This window comes from Coloeus monedula (genome assembly GCF_965178545.1).
Source record: "Coloeus monedula genome assembly, chromosome: 3".
NCBI lineage: Eukaryota > Metazoa > Chordata > Aves > Passeriformes > Corvidae > Coloeus > Coloeus monedula.
The window spans coordinates 111,184,461-111,204,231 of NC_138783.1; the positions used below are offsets into that span (position 1 = coordinate 111,184,461).

Sequence of the window (19,771 nt, forward strand, 5' to 3'; positions counted from 1 at the left end):
TGTATCATGAAAGAATTGCTCTTAATGTCTACTTCATGATTCTCCTTCTTTTTTTCTTTTCTTTCTTTTAACTGGAATCTATTCAGTGACCTAAATTTTCGGTTCCTCATAAGCTCTGCTTGGCTCATGCATGAAGGAAAGGGGCCAAAGATGGCCTTGTGCCACCGCTGGTCTGCTGGGGACTTGCTTAGCTTCCCATGTAAATTGGCCTCGGGCTGCCCTCGTTTGGATTTGGCTCCATCCTTCAGCTTTGGCAGCAGCAGCCCTCAGGGGCCGTTCCACGGCCAGGAATAACTCTGCAGCTCTCCGGCCACCCTTCCAGCCCCTGGATCCCTCCAGCAGACCCAGCATTCATCCCTGAGCCAAACGGTAGCATCCCTGAGAAGAGGGGGTGGGGGAGGATGGAAAACCCAATTAACCCTTTTCCCCCGAGAAAATGCAGGGGATGCACAGACGGGTCGGGCAAAGGTGATGCACTGGCTTCCCTGTGTGGTGGAAGAACCCCACGGCAGGAAAAACCGGACACCAGAACCGGGTCGGCCCCTCGCGTGGCTTAGCCCGGAGGTCCGGAGATCCGGGTCAGCCACAGCCACCCCGGGCGGCCGCCGAGAAGCGCTCACCGAGCGCAGGTGGGGCGGCGGCAGCGGGCGAGGGGCGCCGGGCGGGCACTGAACGCGCTGTGCCGGACCCGGACCGGCTCCGCGGGGCCTCCCGGCCAGCACCACCCATCGCCTCCGCCTCGGCAGCAGCGCCTCGCCCGCCCCGTCCGGCAGCCGCGGGCGGCGGGAGCGCCCCTTTCCCGCCTCTCGCTGCCTCCCCGCCCGCCTCTCCCGCGCTCCCTCCGCCCCCTCGGCCGGCAGCTCCCGCCCGCCGCTCCCCGCTGCGCAGAGCGGCCGTGCCGGCGGGGGATGGAGAGCCAGCGCTGCTTCGCCAACCGCTTCGATGACTACCCGGGCAGCCCCGCGGCGGCGCCGGACAGGGAGGCGGCGGTGCCGCTGGTGACGGCCACCATCGAGCGCATCCTGCGGGAGCTGCCGCCCCTGGGCGGCCCCCGCGGCTGCCCGGGCGGGCTGTACGGCGGCGTGGCCGGCGTGGCCTACATGCTGTACCACGTCGCGCAGTGCCCGCTGTTCGCGCCGTCGCGGGACTCGTACCTGCGGGCCGCCCGCCGCGTCGTGGACGCCTGCCTGCGCTACCAGGAGGGATGCGGCGAGGCCGACGCCGACACCCGCGCCGCCTTCCTGCTCGGCGGCGCCGGGGTGTACGCGGTGGCCGCGCTGGTCTACCGCGCCCTGGGGCTGCCCGACTACGCCCGTCCGCTGGGCAAGTTCAGGGAGCTGAGCGAGGTCTGCGCTCCGCTCTCCTTCCTCGAGTGCGGCTCCGACGAGCTGTTCGTGGGCCGCGCCGGGTACCTGTGCGCCGCGCTGGTGCTGAAGCAGCGGCTGGGCATGGAGGTAAGGGCGGGCCGGGGGCAGCGGAGCAGCCCCGGGGGCACCGGCCCTGCCGTCGGCGGGTCCCCGGGAAGCTGGGGCGGTCACCCGTGGCGGCTTCCCGCGCTGCTGCCGGGCCGGGACGGTGCCCTCGGTGCTAGAGGGGGATGTAGCGGTGCCGCGGCCGTCTGCAGCTTGCACTTTCGGGGACCAGCTGCAGGAAGAGCCCCCGGGAAGCGGGGGCTTTCCCTGGTAGCTGCTCCTCCGCAGCGCTCCTCCCCGAAATGCAAAAGATGCAGCTTTGGCCAGCGGGAGCGGGATGGGGTCCCGACTGTGGAGCGGAGCGCTGCATCCCGGGGCACGCCGAGAGCAGCAGCTGTTGGTTGCCAGGTGGTTAATTACTTGGCAGAAGCCACCCCGGGCTTTTCAAGAGTATTTCCGTAAAATGAAGTGGGTAAGAAAAGAAATAGCGTTGAGTAAAACAGAGTGAGGAACCCTGTAGTACTAAGCGGTGCTGTGCTGTAATTTGTCAGCGAGGAACCAGGTTTTGAGGGGCATTTGGTCTTGCTAACCCCAGCATTCAGACTTCCGGAAATCTGGTCGTGTATTTTGGTGCTTTTCATGAAAGAGGGCAGGGGATTTTTTTCCTGGAAACCTGAGATGTGGTTATGGTTCAACATAGTATTGGTTTCAGTGATTGGGACTTTACCCCAAGACATTGTCATTGTCAGTACAATTTAGCTGACAATTCAGAGCTTCCACTGATTATGGCATTACAATTATTGCAACTGATTGTGTTTGCTGTGGTGATTGTTACTAAGTGGTCAGTGTGGTATCTGACCAGACAGTTGGTAGATTTTTTTTTTTCCCCTGTCCTCTTGTCAGGTCCAATCCGTGTTTCCTCTGTTAATCACTGATTTGCAAGTTCATATGCTTCTGGCTTTCTTCCCTCCCAGGAGAGGAAGCAACATTTATTTATAAGTAAATAAATGATGTAAAAACCAGTGGCTCTGCCCCATCCAATACTAGTCACTGCAATTGGAGTCTGAGGAAATTCGCTTAATGGAGGTCTCAGGAAGCTCGAGGGTATTCAGAGAAGCCAGGAAGAATGTTAAGTCAGTTAAATACTGTGATTGCCTTCAACTAGAATTCTTACCACGCTAAGCATTTCAAGTAGCATAGCAAGCATGCTGTTTCTTTGTATAGGATTGTCTGACGACCATAACCATAACCATGGTTCTGTTATGTGTAACCGTAACCGAACTTTTCATTCTGCTGGCATTTCCCATGACAGGAAAGTTTTGTAGAGACATCACAATCCTATGTGCAGCAGTGCCTGCCTGAAGGTGGTTTCTCATGGAGAAATAAGCCATCCCTGTTGGTTCAGTTTGCACTGGGGGAGTGTGTCCAGCACCCATGTCAGTGCTTATGATGGTGTCGTGACACACCAGCAGAAGGAGGTGGCACCCTGCACTCTACTGCTTTATTTAATGCCTTTTTCCATTTGTCTTACATCCCTGAGAGCAACTGCTGAACAGTTGGGAGAGTGAGTGCAATCACCTCTCACAGGCAGCGTGAGGAAGGGGAGAGCTCTCCTCTGTTTGCATGCTGAAAAATCATACTAAAGGCAGCTGTAAAGAGTTAAACATCCCCACAGATAAGCACAGGTATGCACTTACAGAGGAATCTATTTAGCAGGTGGGTTAATTGCTGTTTTGCCAGTAAAACATGTCCTGTAACCCCTTGCTGATGTTTTCATTGATAAGATGATGTCCTTCTATAGTATTACTTCTGTCAAATATGTCGTAATTTTAAATGCATAGTGCAAGAAATAAAGCACATTGTTAATTATTTTAAAATTCAAATTTAATTCTTTTAATTTACAAAATTTTAAAAGCTTGCGATTGAAATATTTTGTTCCTTTGTGAGGAAAATTATGATTTCTAGTCTATATGTACTCAAGCTTGAGCAAAATTTGTGTCCTTTGATAAATATTCCCAGCCTAGTGCAGAATTATTTTAATTAGTACATTGCCAGACCAAACCCTGCATCTTTTTACAAATGAAGAAAGGGATGCCCAGAGAGAGTGCATGTCATTTATTACCCAAGGTCAAACTGTAAGCCAGGTACATCCCAGAATAGAAGCAATATCTTGTGATTCGAACCGCTGGAAAATGCTACCTCCTGTAATTTGATTGTGCACAGCCTCACATGGCTCATTGCATCATGTTTTCTTGTTTCCCACGTTTTGCTTTTTCTTTTGTTTTTTTTTTTTTTTGAGGACACTCTGCAAACATTTGCAGCACAAAGTGAAATCCATTCCTTACATTGAAACACAGCCGCTGCTGCCCGCATGGTTTTTTCCTCTGAAGAAGTCAAATGGTGACCTATATATGAGAAATCGCTTGTCCTTGAGAAAAGCCTTTTGAGGGAATTTTATAATTTATATCTTGGGTTTGCTTTTTGTTTAATCCAAGCAGGGACGGAAGGAGACAGCTTTATTTCAGCAAACACAAATTTAGCTCAGCTGCTGGGCCCCAATACTTCAGTGTCTTGCTAAAGAGTCCTGGCATCTTTAAGCTTCACATGTTCTTCATGAAATTAATGGACTGTCCTGAAGGATCCAGTCTATTGGATAACACTGACCTCATGTGAAGAAAGCATTTACATTCATCTGGTTTTCAGATTTTTAGGCTAATACAGCATTTTTCCCTGATGAATTAATTGGGATTTTTTGCATGAGTAAGGATTACTTCAACAGTCAAGGCTTAACAGGATTTGACTTTCATGATGCACTGTGCATTAGGAAAGATGTTTATTTTCATCCCTTCTTTAATTTCCGTTATATTGCAGTCAGTGCTTCCCAGACAGCGATAGGTAAAATACTGTGTTGGCAGAAACAGTGTGTCATGTGTACAGGGTGCATGTACTTTAGCTGCCCTTAACTGCTGTATTTTCACCATTCAAGGAAAAAAATTGTTTTATTCTCTCTTAAGTACATCTTTTCCTATTTCTTGTAGTGTTGGTTCATTGTGTGTCCTTGGGGAAATCTGTCAGTCCTGCTTTTAATTACCTTCACTCAGTCTCTGTTTGCTTGGGCAAACAGCAGTAAGACACTGTTAAAGTGATGGTCCCATCCCTGCGTTCGGATGATATTTTACCCTCTCCTCAATTTTTTTCCGTGATGCTTCTGTCCCATTTTGTGGTTGATGGAGCATGGTGTGCCTCGGTCGTTGCACTCCCTTCTGGCAATGTAACTGTCAGATGACAGAGGAAAAGGTACAGAAGTTCAAGTGGCTCTTTGTATCACCATCTGCTAAAGATGCTGCTGCCTTTTAGCACAGCTTGGGTTATCTTTTAATAACTGACTGTATGGATGGGCTCGACTCACTTCCACTGGCTCGGGGTTGCAGCAGCACAGACAGCAGTGGTGCCCTGTAGGAGACAGGGCAGCATTTTGCACAGCCTGGTGCTGTGATTTCATTGGAGACCGTGGTTTCAAAAGACATTGGGGACCCTGTGAGAGACCCTTGCCTGCAGTTGCAGGGGTGACAGGCTTAACTAGCACACTGTGCCAGCAGTGTGGCCAAACCTGTTCCCTCAGGGACTGAGGTGCTGGGGAGTCTTGAGAGCCTGTAGAGGCTCCTCATGCCACAATGGTCAAGCTTTCTGTTGTCTGTGTGGCAGAGGGGCATCTCAATTTCCTTTTCCAGCCAGTGCTAGGTCATGATTTGGTGTGTGTTTCCAGTGGTGTTGTCCTGTCAGAGTGTACACAATTCTGATATTCTGTCGGGGCCTACCCAGAAAGGGCAATGGTCTTTCTAGCAGGACCTCATTCAGTGTAAGGCCCTACTAAAAACCATTCTTACCCTGCCTGCCCTCTGTCACTGAAGCCTCTTTTGTCTTGGATCTCACAGGATTGCAAATCAAGCTGAATGAACTTCACCTGGTATGTGGAAAGCAGGAAAGCACTGCTGTGGGATGTCTGGAATCTGGATGCCAGAGCAAGGGAAGCATCAGGTGTTATTTTAAAAGGCAGTGGAACGGAGGGATGTGCAGTGTGTGGAACCTGATGGGTCCAACCTGTGTGTATTTTGTAATATTCTGGGAGAGAAGATACAAATGAACAAAAGTTATTTTCTTTCAGCTCCTCAGACAATTCCAGATGATGCTATTTGTTCCTTAGAGTCTTCCCTCCAGATAGTAAGCTAGTTTTTAAAGACTATTGTAGGTTACTTTGCTCCACTTTTTTCTTTTTTTTCAATCTCCTAGGAAAAAATTCAAAAGTATGAGGGGAAGAATCTTCCTGAGCCCTGCCTGGAACATGTTCATTTGCAGCTCTTTAAAGTGAAATGTAGCTGTATTAATGCTGAACATAGTTTTTCTGAAAGACACACAAATTATAGATCTTAGCAAGGGATATCTGCAAAATACCCACAAAACTGAGGCACCTCCAAGTGCTGTAGTGCAGAATCTCTGTGTCAGGCTTTTAATCTCACCTGTGCCTGAAAGGGGAGAGTTGGCCTTTGAGGTGAGATTTCATTCCTCCCCTGTGGCCATTAAAGTCCTTTCTCTATGTTGAAGAATTTGCCAGTTTGTCTGAAACGTTGTGGTGTTTTAAATGTCAGATATCGTGGTGCTAGCTGGGACTGTGCTGATTTCATTATTTCATTTCACACACGCCACTACACAGCCAGGAAGTCTTTTTTTTGCCAGGGGATTAAAATGAGTTAACAGTAAAGATAAAATATTTTGATCCTAGCCGGCCTCTTTTAGATGTACAGTCTCCTAGTCATGATTTCCGAAACTACACACGGGGGATAAATTTTGTATTAATTGATTAATTTAAACCAGGAGTTGAAAACTGAGTTTTTCTAAAGTAAACAGTGAAAAAGGGGAATTATTTGCATCTGGATTTTTTTTTTTTTAATGAATCTGGTTAATTTGGGTCTACATTTCAGAATTTCCCTGTTTCTGTTCAGCGAGGCAATGCGAATCCTTTTTATTTTAACAGCCTTTTGACTGGGAGATTGGGACATCTTGATAATGGCTGCCTGGATTCAGTTCAATGCAGTGGACACTGAATATTACATTGTAGAGTCAAAGTAGAAAACTGGAGGTTGAAAATGTTGACTTTCCAGTGCACTGTTTACCGGCCAGCAAAAAAGCACTGTAATAGAGACTGGATCCTGCTGGAATTGGAGGTTTGATTGACACAAGTTTAGCGACGTAAGTAATGTATTCTGCTGCAGAAATACGGATTTCAACCGCTTATGGCTGAAGAGTGGTATTAAAAAGACAGTTCTGTACAAAAGCAGTGCTGTATCTCTGTACCTCTTTGTGCTGTCGGAAGAACATTTGTCTATGCAGCAGCTTCTTTCTGCTGAAAAAGCAGCCCAAGCAGTAATACTGATGATATAATAAGAAATTTTAACAGAAAAAAGACATGTACTTATGCAGAGGCATCTCTTGTATCCAGAATAGGTCTCTACTTTCCCATCCTTCTCCTAACTCCTTTAAATTTCATATGCCAGCATTTAATTCTTAAACTTTGTCAGTTCAGTCACCTTGCTCATCAACCTCATGGAGAACTTTGAGGTCACTCTTTGGAGTTTGTCGGTGCTGCTCAGAAGCAGAGATGTTCAAGGCAGTGTGCCTGCCCGCTGCTGTGCTGCCTCTGGCTTGAAGGTGAGACCTGCAGAACAAAACACAGGAACTGGGATGAGGGCATGTTTGTGGAAAGGTGCTGGGCAGTTGTTTGGACCTGTGGTGTCTGGTGACTGAGTCTCTGGAAGCATCTGGAGTCACCAGTGTTTGAAGCAGAGACGCAGGGGATTTCTCCAGCAGAGAGGTGCAGGGTTGGGCTGGGAGCTGCTGTTTTTCACAGCATTCGTTACGTGGGGTCACTTTGGTGGCACAGGTTTCTTAAATCTATTGCCTTGGGTTTTCAGATTTTTGTATGTTGTGTTTTATGCGTACACCAAAGAACTTGTCTTGGGGTGACCTTATGATGTGTATCCCATATCACTGCCTATGCCCAGAAATTAATTATTGGCCTTTCTATGCCTCTGAACTGAGCCTGAGAGGGGGAAGAAAATAACTGAGCAAAACTTTCTCAAAGCAGTTTGAAACTTGTTCAAGGTCACATAAAGATAGCAGGTTTTTTTTCCCAGCTGGGGCAGTGGGGGGGGAGCGAGGAAGCACCCGGCTTGCAGCTTTTCCAGTCAGTTTTTGGCCAGTTTTTTGTCCGCTTCTTCTTGTTCTCCGGAGAGAGACTGAGAGTCGAACTTTTCCTTCTCTGGAATTTCGGATTTTCTCCCTTTTCTACTGGACTGCTTGATTGCTGTAACATCAGAGCACATCGGGAGGACTTTCCACCGGGCACAGAGGGCCTGGCCCTGGCCAAGCCCCAGCTCCGAGGAGACCAAAGGGAGGACTCGAACACTTTCCCAGGTTTTTTCCTCTACAGCGAAAGATTTTACCATTTAACATTATTTTCCTTTCCCGTGTGTTTGTTAAATAAATAGTTTTATTTTCTTCACTTTCCTTCGAGGAAATTTTTTTTCCCCCGAACCTGGTGGGGGGAGGAGTGGTTGTGCCTTCTCTCAGAATATATATATATTTCTAAATTTGGCCAAACCGGAACAAATTTAGTGGCGCCCAACGTGGGGCTTGAAGGAAAGTGAAAAAAAACCTGTGCTAATTACATTTTGGTTTGAATTTACTTATTCTGTGTTGGAGTAAAGTAATCACCATGTTGGTTGAGTTCATAATGTCTCTCTGTCTTGATGTACTCATGTCTTTTTGGTCCTTAGGCTTCATTGAGGTATTGATTTTTTTTTGGTCCCTAGGGTTGTTTGCCTATCCACAACTTGCTCCAATTTTGTCCCTGATATGTAAATTTTTCTATCTTCTTGTGCTCAGTGATAATGATTTATAAGAAGTTGACAGAGGTACAGGCAGCTGTTCGAGGTGTGTATGATAAGTGGTTTCTCCGTCCTAACCCCAGTCCTAGCTTCAGTAGCCTGTTTTGGGAATTTATTAGTAATTGCACCCAGATTGTTAGAGGAGGAGGAGATGGGGTTTCCCTTCCCTTTAAATTTGATAGGTCATCTTTTGAGAATGTTCAGTTTACCCTGGATGTTAAAGAGACCACCCTCCTGGTATTTAATCTGGTAAGCTTCCTCTATGTGCTCTGTATGTCTCGCAGCTTGTCTAGAATAAGAGCTCAGATTTCCAGGGTGACTGATGAGACACCTGACCCAGAGGTGGAACATCCTGAGTGGTGTGGGGAATGGGAGGATATAGGCCAAATCTTGAAAAAATTCTCTGACCCAATGGTTTGCAAGTTTCCCCCTGAACAAGTTCAGAAACCAGCTGAGGTGGCAAAATATCTGAAAGAGAAATACAATGACAATTCCAATGAGAACAAGCTCCTTGCAATATGTTGGGCTTTGGCATATGCCTATCGCACATTGCAGCAGGTAATGGTAGAGAGGCAGGAAGATCAGTCAGCAAAGCCTGCAGATACCCCAGTCACTCAGGCTGCAGATAAACCAGACAGCAAGCCCAAACCAGACGGAGATTCTAAGCCACTGACAGTGGCTCCTGTCACAAGGAAAAAGCACACAACCAAAACTGATCGCCCAGTGAAAGATGATGATGATGCAGGGGAAGGGACCTCAAAAGATGCAGGGGAAGGAACCTCAAAACCACCAACGGACTCAGGCACAGAAACCATTACTGAGTCCATGTCCATAAAGGACCTTCACAGCCTAAGAAAGGATTACACCCGACGGTCTGATGAATCCATAATAAGTTGGATGGTCCGTATTTGGGATGCGGCAGGTGATGATGTGATGCTGGATGGTGCTGAAGTGAGGCATTTGGGATCCCTGTCACATGATCCAGTGATCGACCAAGTGATGAAAAGGGGGGCTGACTCTACCAGTCTTTGGAGGCGGGTTTTGACAGGCGTGTCTGAAAGATACATGTGCGGAGATGATCTCTACATGCAGCAAACCCCATGGAAGACCATAGAACAAGGGATCCAGCGCCTGAGAGAACTAGGGGTGGTAGAGGTTATCTTCACAAATGACCCAGGATTGAGAAGTCCAGACCGGGCCAGAGTTATTCCATACATGTGGCGAAAACTCATACATCTTGGGCCACCAGAATACGCTTCTGCTTTAGCAATAATGAAACCGGACTATGGTGCAAATGAGACCGTGCAGGATATGGCAGTGAAGCTCCGAGCATATGCAGACTCTGTGCATGGCCCAACACATGCAAGAATCGCAGCTGTGGAAACACGTATGCAGAAAATGGAAGATAAGATGGAAAGGAATCACCAGGAGATTAAAGAGTGCCTTCTCCGTGGACGTTCCCCAGAGAGAAGGTACATCCCACGAAGTGAGCTGTGGAATTTCCTGTGTGACAGTGGGGAAAACATGAGGAAGTGGGGTGGACAACCCACTTCTGCTCTGGCAGCACGAGTGAGTGAATTGAAGGAGCGCAAGTCTCAGAAAGGAGGATCTACCAAAAAGGAAGTAGCTCCAGTTGCATGTAGCCAAACTGCCGGAAATGATGGAAAAGACGATGGCATGTCCAATTCCCATGAAGGAACCTCTAAGATACAGGCCCAGGGAAAGAAGGATAACCAGGCATAGAGGGGCCCTGCCTCTAGCCAGGTAGAGGTAAGGGAAAACCGTGTTTTTGGACTGTGTGGATTCGTTGGCCTGGTACATCAGAACCACAAAAATATGATGCCTTGGTTGACACTGGTGCGCAGTGTACAATAATTCCATCGCAGCTTGTGGGGGTAGAATCTGTTTCTATTTCTGGTGTAACAGGTGGATCACAAAATTTGACCTTGGTGGAAGCTGAGGTGAGCCTGACTGGAAATGAGTGGAAGAGACATCTCATTGTGACTGGCCCAGAGGCCCCGTGCATTTTGGGCATAGACTTCCTCCGGAACGGGTATTTTAGAGACCCAAAGGGACTCAAGTGGGCTTTTGGAATAGCTGCTGTGGAGACAGAGGGCATTAAGCAATTGAACACTTTGCCTGGGCTATCAGAGAACCCATCTGCAGTCGGCCTTCTGAAGGTGGAAGAACAAAGAGTACCAATTGCCACCTCGACAGTGCATCGCCGACAGTACCGAACAACTCGAGATGCTGTGATTCCCATCCACAAGATGATCCGTGAGCTGGAGAGCCAAGGGGTGGTCAGCAAGACCCACTCACCCTTCAATAGTCCCATTTGGCCTGTGCGCAAATCTGAAGGAGAATGGAGATTGACTGTGGACTATCGTGCCCTGAATGAAGTGACTCCACCATTGAGCGCTGCTGTGCCGGACATGTTGGAGCTCCAGTACGAGTTGGAGTCCAAAGCAGCGAAGTGGTACGCCACTATTGACATTGCTAATGCATTTTTCTCCATTCCTTTGGCAGCAGAGTGCAGGCCTCAGTTTGCTTTCACCTGGAGGGGTGTGCAGTACACCTGGAACCGACTGCCCCAGGGGTGGAAGCATAGCCCCACCATCTGCCATGGACTAATCCAGACTGCACTAGAAAAGGGTGAGGCCCCAGAACATTTGCAGTACATTGATGACATCATTGTGTGGGGGAACACTGCAGCAGAAGTGTTTGAGAAAGGAGAGGAAGTTATCCGGATTCTCCTGGAAGCTGGTTTCGCCATCAAGAGGAGCAAAGTCAAGGGACCTGCTCAAGAGATCCAGTTCCTGGGAGTAAAGTGGCAAGATGGACGGCGTCAGATTCCCACTGAGGTCATCAATAAGATCACAGCGATGTCTCCACCAACCAACAAGAAGGAAACACAAGCTTTCCTAGGTGCCATAGGCTTTTGGAGGATGCATATTCCTGAGTACAGCCAGATTGTGAGTCCTCTTTACCTGGTTACCCGCAAGAAGAACGATTTCCATTGGGGCCCCGAACAGCAACAAGCTTTTGCCCAAATCAAGCAGGAAATCGCTCACGCCGTAGCCCTTGGCCCAGTCAGGACAGGACCAGAGGTGAAGAACGTGCTCTACTCTGCAGCCGGGAGCCATGGCCTGTCCTGGAGCCTTTGGCAGAAGGTGCCTGGTGAGACTCGAGGTCGACCACTGGGATTCTGGAGCCGAAGCTACAGAGGGTCTGAAGCCAACTACACTCCCACAGAGAAGGAAATCTTGGCAGCCTATGAAGGAGTCCAAGCTGCCTCAGAGGTAATCGGCACAGAGGCACAACTCCTCCTGGCACCCCGACTACCAGTGCTGGGATGGATGTTCAAAGCAGAGGTTCCCTCTACCCACCATGCCACCAATGCCACATGGAGCAAATGGATTGCTCTCATCACACAGCGCGCCCGAATCGGAAAACTGAATCGCCCTGGGATTTTGGAAATAATTACCAACTGGCCTGAAGGTGAAAACTTTGGTCTCGCTGATGAAGAACAAGTGACACGCGCTGAAGAAGCTCCACCGTACAACCAACTGCCATCAGAAGACACACGCTACGCTCTTTTCACCGACGGTTCTTGTCGCATCGTAGGGATGAAACGAAAGTGGAAAGCAGCCGTATGGAGTCCCACACGACGGGTTGCAGAAGCTACTGAAGGAGAAGGTGGATCAAGCCAACTCGCTGAACTCAAAGCTGTTCAACTAGCCCTGGACATTGCTGAAAGGGAGAAGTGGCCAAAGCTCTACCTCTACACTGATTCATGGATGGTAGCCAATGCTCTGTGGGGATGGTTAGAAAAGTGGGAAAAAGCTAATTGGCAGCGTAGGGGAAAACCAATCTGGGCTGCTGCAGAGTGGAAAAACATCGCTGCCCGAGTAAGAAAGCTGGTTGTGAAAGTCCGCCATGTAGATGCCCATGTCCCCAAGAGTAGGGCTAATGAAGAACACCAAAACAACAAGCAGGTAGATCAAGCTGCAAAGATAGAAGTGTCACAGGTAGACTTGGACTGGAAACACAAGGGAGAGTTGTTCCTAGCTCGATGGGCCCATGATGCCTCAGGCCATCAGGGCAGAGATGCCACCTATAAGTGGGCACGAGACCGAGGGGTGGATCTAACCATGGACAGCATCTCCCAGGTGATCCATGATTGTGAGACATGCGCTGCGATCAAGCAGGCCAAGCGGGTGAAGCCCCTGTGGTATGGTGGGCGATGGTCCAAATACAAGTATGGGGAGGCCTGGCAGATTGATTACATCACACTGCCTCAAACCCGCCAAGGCAAGCGCTATGTGCTCACAATGGTAGAAGCCACCACAGGATGGCTGGAGACCTACCCTGTGCCTCATGCTACTGCCCGGAACACCATCCTGGGCCTTGAAAAGCAAGTCCTTTGGAGGCATGGCACCCCTGAGAGAATCGAGTCTGACAATGGGACTCATTTTAAGAATAGCCTTATTAACACCTGGGCTAGAGAACATGGCATTGAGTGGGTGTACCACATCCCTTACCATGCACCAGCTGCAGGCAAAGTGGAACGATGTAATGGGTTGTTGAAAACCACTTTGAAGGCACTGGGTGGGGGAACTTTCAAAAATTGGGAACAGAATCTAGCAAAGGCCACCTGGTTAGTTAACACCCGAGGTTCCACCAATAGAGCTGGTCCAGCCCAATCTGAATCCCTGCATACAACCGATGGAGATAAGGTCCCAGTAGTGCATGTCAGAGGTCTGTTAGGAAAACCTGTGTGGATAAATTCTGCCTCGAGTACAGACAAACCCGTCCGTGGGGTTGTCTTTGCTCAGGGACCTGGTTGCACATGGTGGGTAATGCAGAAAGATGGCACAACACATTGTGTACCACAGGGAGATCTGATTGTTGTGTGAAAACCACCTATAATGTGGAATGCCTGTGTACCCCTGCTTGCTGATTGTCACTGTCACTGTTCGTATATAGCTGTATATATATATATTTACATATGTATTAATGTGTGTGTAGAATTAGAATATCTTCGTTTGGGCATTGAGCCAACAATATGGGATAAGGGGTGGAATGTCTTGGGGTGACCTTATGATGTGTATCCCATATCACTGCCTATGCCCAGAAATTAATTATTGGCCTTTCTATGCCTCTGAACTGAGCCTGAGAGGGGGAAGAAAATAACTGAGCAAAACTTTCTCAAAGCAGTTTGAAACTTGTTCAAGGTCACATAAAGATAGCAGGTTTTTTTTCCCAGCTGGGGCAGTGGGGGGGGAGCGAGGAAGCACCCGGCTTGCAGCTTTTCCAGTCAGTTTTTGGCCAGTTTTTTGTCCGCTTCTTCTTGTTCTCCGGAGAGAGACTGAGAGTCGAACTTTTCCTTCTCTGGAATTTCGGATTTTCTCCCTTTTCTACTGGACTGCTTGATTGCTGTAACATCAGAGCACATCGGGAGGACTTTCCACCGGGCACAGAGGGCCTGGCCCTGGCCAAGCCCCAGCTCCGAGGAGACCAAAGGGAGGACTCGAACACTTTCCCAGGTTTTTTCCTCTACAGCGAAAGATTTTACCATTTAACATTATTTTCCTTTCCCGTGTGTTTGTTAAATAAATAGTTTTATTTTCTTCACTTTCCTTCGAGGAAATTTTTTTTTCCCCGAACCTGGTGGGGGGAGGAGTGGTTGTGCCTTCTCTCAGAATATATATATATTTCTAAATTTGGCCAAACCGGAACAGAACTTTATTACAATACTGTGTTTTCACAGGCAGCAATATTTGACATTGATGTTTTCCCTCATGATTTTTTGGCCTGGTGCTTACACAGGACCAAAAGCCACCGTTAACTGTGCTAACTCACAGGTAGCACTGGATGACACAGCAGAAAGGAGGAGTGTGCATGTCAAGCATGCATATGTGATGGAGTGTGTGGAGGCAGAGACAGGCAGGCATGGGGAAAAAAGACATTTGACCGAGGCTGAACAGAGAGGCAGAGAAAGAGACAATTAAAATTATTTTAAAAGCAAAAGAATTAATTGCTGGCAAAAATAGAAAAATGGAAAGTTGCAGAAGGGTAGCAGAATTCAAGGATGAAGGGAAAAAGGCAAGAAATAACATAGACCCCGGAGCAGGGGAGATTTAAAACTAAAATCAGATTCTTTGACAGACTGGTAGAGATCTGATGGCCAATGTACTCAATTTAGAAGAAGGTAAAAGTTCAGCAGAACAGTAAACACAGAGAGAAGAGGACAGGCAGAGGAGTAAGCTACATTTCGCTGAGGAAAATTACTATTTTTGTCTGCTTATTTTTTGTTTGTCACTCTTCTGTCCCTGTATTCTCTTTGCATATGCTCATACATTTACAGAAGTAGCTGTCATCACATTCAGTGCTTACAAATCAGAGCACAGCCTTATGTGCTATATTCCATATTTTCTTTAAGGAATAACTGAGACTACTGATGTCTGGGAGCAAATAGAGGCTTTTTAATGAAAATTGCTGTACTTCTGACACTGACATTTTCCTGTTACGTGCATATAGTACTATAAATTAGTGTGTAACCTAAACAGTAAAGCTGTTAGTAAACTGTACTTTGGTACCAGGCTAAAGAAGCAGGAATATGAAAGAATGAGGAAGAAAAGAGCAGCAGGCTAACAACAATTACACTGTAAAAGCATAACATCCTCAGCACTTTACAGCACTGAAATGGAGGGATAAAAGTAAACTGCAAGTTCCTCTGTAGCCATTTAATATACATTGTTAGAACATTAGATTTTTACATAAAGAAGTAGGACAGCTATGCATCACAGCTGGCAGGGTGCAAATGTAGAAAAGATCCTCTTCTTTTGTCTTGCCTTCGTTAAATCAGTAGGTCCCAATTTACTCTGTTAATTCAGCTGGACAGTCTTAAAATCAGCCTACAGCCCCAGTGGCAGGCTGTGTAAAGATTGCAGAGCAGGTCCTCAGCCTTGCCTCCGAGCAGTGTTGAAGCTCTGTAGAGAGGATCAGGGAGCCAGTCAAAATGGGCAAGTCCCATGGTCCTGCTGTCACCCAACTTCTCTATTCCACCCCCTTTTTAAAAAAAATCAGAATTCAATATATGCAATCAGGTCACTATTTTTGATCAGATGATCTGTCAAAATATGTCTTTGTCTGTGTCTGTCATGGCAGGGAGTTCTTTGACCATTGACAAGCATGAGATTAAGCACCGAGTGATGTTGTGTAACCTTCTGTCCACTCCATTACAGCAGAGCTCAGGGACAATACCCTGTCAAAACGTTATTTCTTATCTGTGTTGTAGGATTATTCTCAATTGACAGTGAGCTGGAGTACCAAGGCAAAATAATTCAAATAACTGTTTCATTTTAGGTAAACATGATCAAAAAGTATCTTAATAGCAGTCCAAGCTGTGGTTGAGTCATTTGGTGTTTCTCAGCTCAATATATTTTGATGTCTGAGAGAAGAACCGTAAATCTATTTTTGCAGTACATCAGCATTCCTGAATTCTTCATTTTATTGGCTTAGTATCTCTTGTTGAAAAACAGTGGATCATGAGTGAGATGGAATGGATGTCTGATAGCACTGAATTATCTGGGAGAAGAAAAAATGTGGCAGATAAATACACCTTCTATCTGTCCAAGGCATTTAGTTATTTTGTGTGGCTAATCTTTTTCTTCGCAGGATGCTTCCAATCCCTCGTTGGTACAATGTTAACATGATTGAGGATTATAAATTGGGGATGTGCTGGTCCTATTTAGATTTCAGCATCAAGGAAATGAAGGCTGCTCTTAAAAATGTGTGGGCCTGGGGCTAGAAGCAGCACAGGACAAAGCAGCCCTGTGGTGGTGGGTGGGTGCAGAATTGGAGAATGGTAATTATTGTTTATCCATACTGGTGTCGTTCTGTAGTTTGTCTGCTCAGTCCTGACCACCAGATAATATCCCTACCACAATCAAAGAGCTGACAAGGACCTTGAGGGGTAATTCAGGCTGCCATTTAGCCCACAGGAAGATGTACCTGTGCCTGTCATTCCTGGCAGCCGCTCTCTAACCTGCTCTTCATACCCCCAGTCAGTGATGAGGGATATGCAGCCTGCCCTGGATGTCTGACACACTGCTTTTTTAGAAAGTCCAGCCTAATGACTAATCTGAATCTTGCTTTTAAGCCTGGTTTTCTTTGTCCTCTCCATTGAAAATAGCAAAAAATCTTTTTTCTCTGTGCAGAAGCTCTTTATATATTTCAAGACTGTGATTATTTTTACTCTTATTTTTTCTTTTCTAAACAATCCTAATCCTTCCAGTCTTCCCATGTGTGTCATGTTTTCTACATCTCTGGTCATTCCCACTGCACTCTGCCAGTCTCCCTCCAGCCTTTCCTGAAGAGTGCCAGAAGTTGGACACATGGTTCTGGCAAAGATCTTTCTAGTTTAACAAAGAAACAACTCTGTTCCTTCAGGCCTTTTTTCCATATATACAGCTCAGTAAGGTGTTTGCATCTCACACCAGCGTGACACTGACTCACCACCTGCTCATGACCTGCTATTATCCAGCACCTTTTTAATGTGCTGCAGCTCATGGACAGGTATTCTTTAGGAAAAGTCTCTGAAAAAGTGAAGTAGGTAGGGGTCATGTAGAGACAGGGAATCATTGAACACTGTGCTGTGACATGCAAGATGAGAAGCTTCTTCAACTGAAGGAGCTTTGTGTCATTAATGCCAACTAGAGAATCTCTTTTCCTTTGTTCCCTGAATAAAGCTGGGAATGTGTCATTCTACGTTGTAACACGAGGTGTGCCATTACATATCCAGGGGACATCTGTGAAGTGATAGAGTTCTTTTGTGGAAGTAGCCTTGGAACAATATATTTGAGAGGGCTGTATTAAGTCAATTATTTTGTCCACGTTAGAAATCAAGGAGTAAGTAAAATCTGAAGTGTGTGGAGGTTAAATTTAGTCTGTTCTTGTGATTTACTTTAGTTGCTAATGTAAAGATAAAGCTCAGGGTTGTCTCTTGTTTTTGCCATCTGTGGAATGGCTAATGCTGTACTTGTTTTAGTATTCTAGGACTAAGCCAGTGATTAAGTAGTCAAAATTCCAGTTACAATAACAATGGACTGCAAGATACACATTCCACATGGAGCTGTTTAAATTTGATCCGAGCTAAGTTGGTCAAATATGAACTTGGGGAAAAGTCTTAGCAGTAGAAGAGAAAAAGAAACTTGTTCAGGCTCTTTAAATAAATATTGGTTTGTTTGGTTTTGGTCTTGCAGAGCTAAATCCATCATGAGCTTTCTTATTCCAGGCTGCCATTTTCATCCATATATGTTTTTTATTGTGGCATCAAAAATGCCTGGAAATAATGCCCATTTAACTGCTACACATCCAGGAGACAAAATGTAGACAAAATGTAGAGTTGTAGTATGAATGCACTTGTCCTATTTTAATTTTATTCTTTAAGCACTGTGGGACTACTAGCTTATCTTGGTAAAACAAGTATTTTTAGGTAAATTTAAAAAAAATAACACACAGGTAAGCTGAGTCAAACTTGGACTTGAATCTAAATGTCTCTAAATTAATAAAATCCACACCATCTATCTGAACAGTGGATTAGCATGCTCAGATTTGGATTTGGCTCAGTTGTAGAGTCAAAGCATAGGAAGGGACTTCTGGAGATGTTCTGGTCCAGCCCCCTGTTCAGAGCAGGGTCTGCCAGAACAGGTTTCCCAGGGTTGTGTCCCCTTGGTTTTGAATATCTCTACTCCATGCCTTTCCTAGGCAACCTGTTCCTGTACTTGGGCAGTCTCACAGTAAAAAAGCTTCTTTTTATATTTAAGTAGAATTTTCTGTCAGTGGGCACTGCTAGGAAGATCCTGGCTCTGTCTCCTCTGCTCTCCCCTGTCGGGTGTTTATACACATCCATGAAATCTCCAGAGAGCCTTCTCTTCTCCGGGCTGAGCAATCCCTGACGCAGTACATAGAAAGCACACAGTCATTCCTGCTCCATTTGCTTTCCCCAAAAGCAGGCTCACAATGCCATTCCACTTCCTCTGACTTCCTCTAGTACCTTGAATGGGTGAAGGATTGCAATTTCTTTTCCTTGAACTTGCAAGCATGGAAGGGCCTAAAGTCTAGAAGGGTCAAAAGGACCCACTCAGCGCCATGGTCCCCTTGTCAGTCTGCTGTATAAAGGAAGGGCAGAATCTTCTCTTAGCACCTAAATATTAAGGTTTGATAAAATTGTTCTGGTTCTGGCAGGCAATTGGGAAGGTTTTGGATCTGAAAAGTTTTAGTGTAACGATTTCTTTTTTCCCTACAAAAACAAAGCTGGTTTAGTGGATGCTGCAGCTCAAACACTTCTCAAGGGCCTCACAGCCCTGCAGCACTGAGTGTCTGCTAGTGAAAATGCCTGGATGATTGGAGGAGGTAGACCATGTCCCCACCATTGAAAGAAGACAAGAAATACCCTGAAAGTGCCTATGCCCCTACACTGTTTGCCAGTGGAGGAGGAGAATTCCCTTTACTATGTGATGTATGAGCAGCCAAGGATGCATCAGGAGAAAAAGGCAAAACCTTTTTCTGAAAGCTGAGTTAATGCCAGGGAATGATGAAACATTCTTTCCAGTGTCTGCAGATGGCCAGGACACCCCTCAAGCATGAGGGCTATGAGGGAGGTTCTTTCCTGTCATTATTTTTATGGAATCTCTTTCAGATTCTGCATGACAGACATCAGAGGACTTCAGTGTCCTTCTGGGCCCTTGAAGTGAAGCTGCTTTACTCCAAGGGCATCAGAATATTAAGCACACAAAACAGGGTATGAAAGGCATATGGTAAAGAGCTTTAAATCATGTATTTTGACTTAACAAGCTTGCCTTGGAAAACAGAGTTTGTGATCTGTAAGTCCAGAAATAGCTGTGTGGGGCCCTCCTGTCTCACTTTGCTCAGTTCCTCCTGTGGGGCTGCAGAGAACAGTCATGTAAAGTGACAAATCCTGCAAAAGAAAGGATGGCATTGAGTGCTCCCAGGGCACCATGTGTCATCTGTAACATGAGGTAGTAGTAATTCCTGTTAGTTAATTACATGCAGCTAATGGCCAAATGCTGTTAATATTTCTTTATTACTGTTAGAAGTGGTGTGATTTTTCTCATGGCTGTTTTTCTTCCTCCTTACTGTTTGAGGTTAGAACTCTTACAATAATCTGAACTGTGTGTTCTGACACTCTTTTTCCCAAAGTCAGCTTGGTTTACACCCAGTCACAACTGAGAATAAGTACCATAAAGGGAAGATTGATAAAGTTTTCCTAATTTTATTACAGTACCAAATGGCAATCTTTTAACTCGGAGAAAAGTACAGATAGTAATCCCATTACTTACCAAGTAGGCTACATTTTAAAGAGCAGTATTCTACACTTCTTCAAATAAA

General features: G+C 46.4%; 1 protein-coding gene across 1 annotated transcript in view; it reads left to right on the forward strand.

Annotated features, from left to right (window-relative positions):
* Positions 1–908: 908 nt before the first annotated feature.
* Positions 909–19,771, forward strand: part of LANCL3 (LanC like family member 3) — a gene marked incomplete at both ends in the record, with an annotated part of 38,963 nt that continues 20,100 nt past the window's right edge. Inside the window, one exon of the mRNA XM_082277650.1 lies at positions 909–1,454. Coding sequence (XP_082133776.1) covers positions 909–1,454 — 546 coding nt within the window. The remainder of the gene's footprint in view (positions 1,455–19,771) is intronic.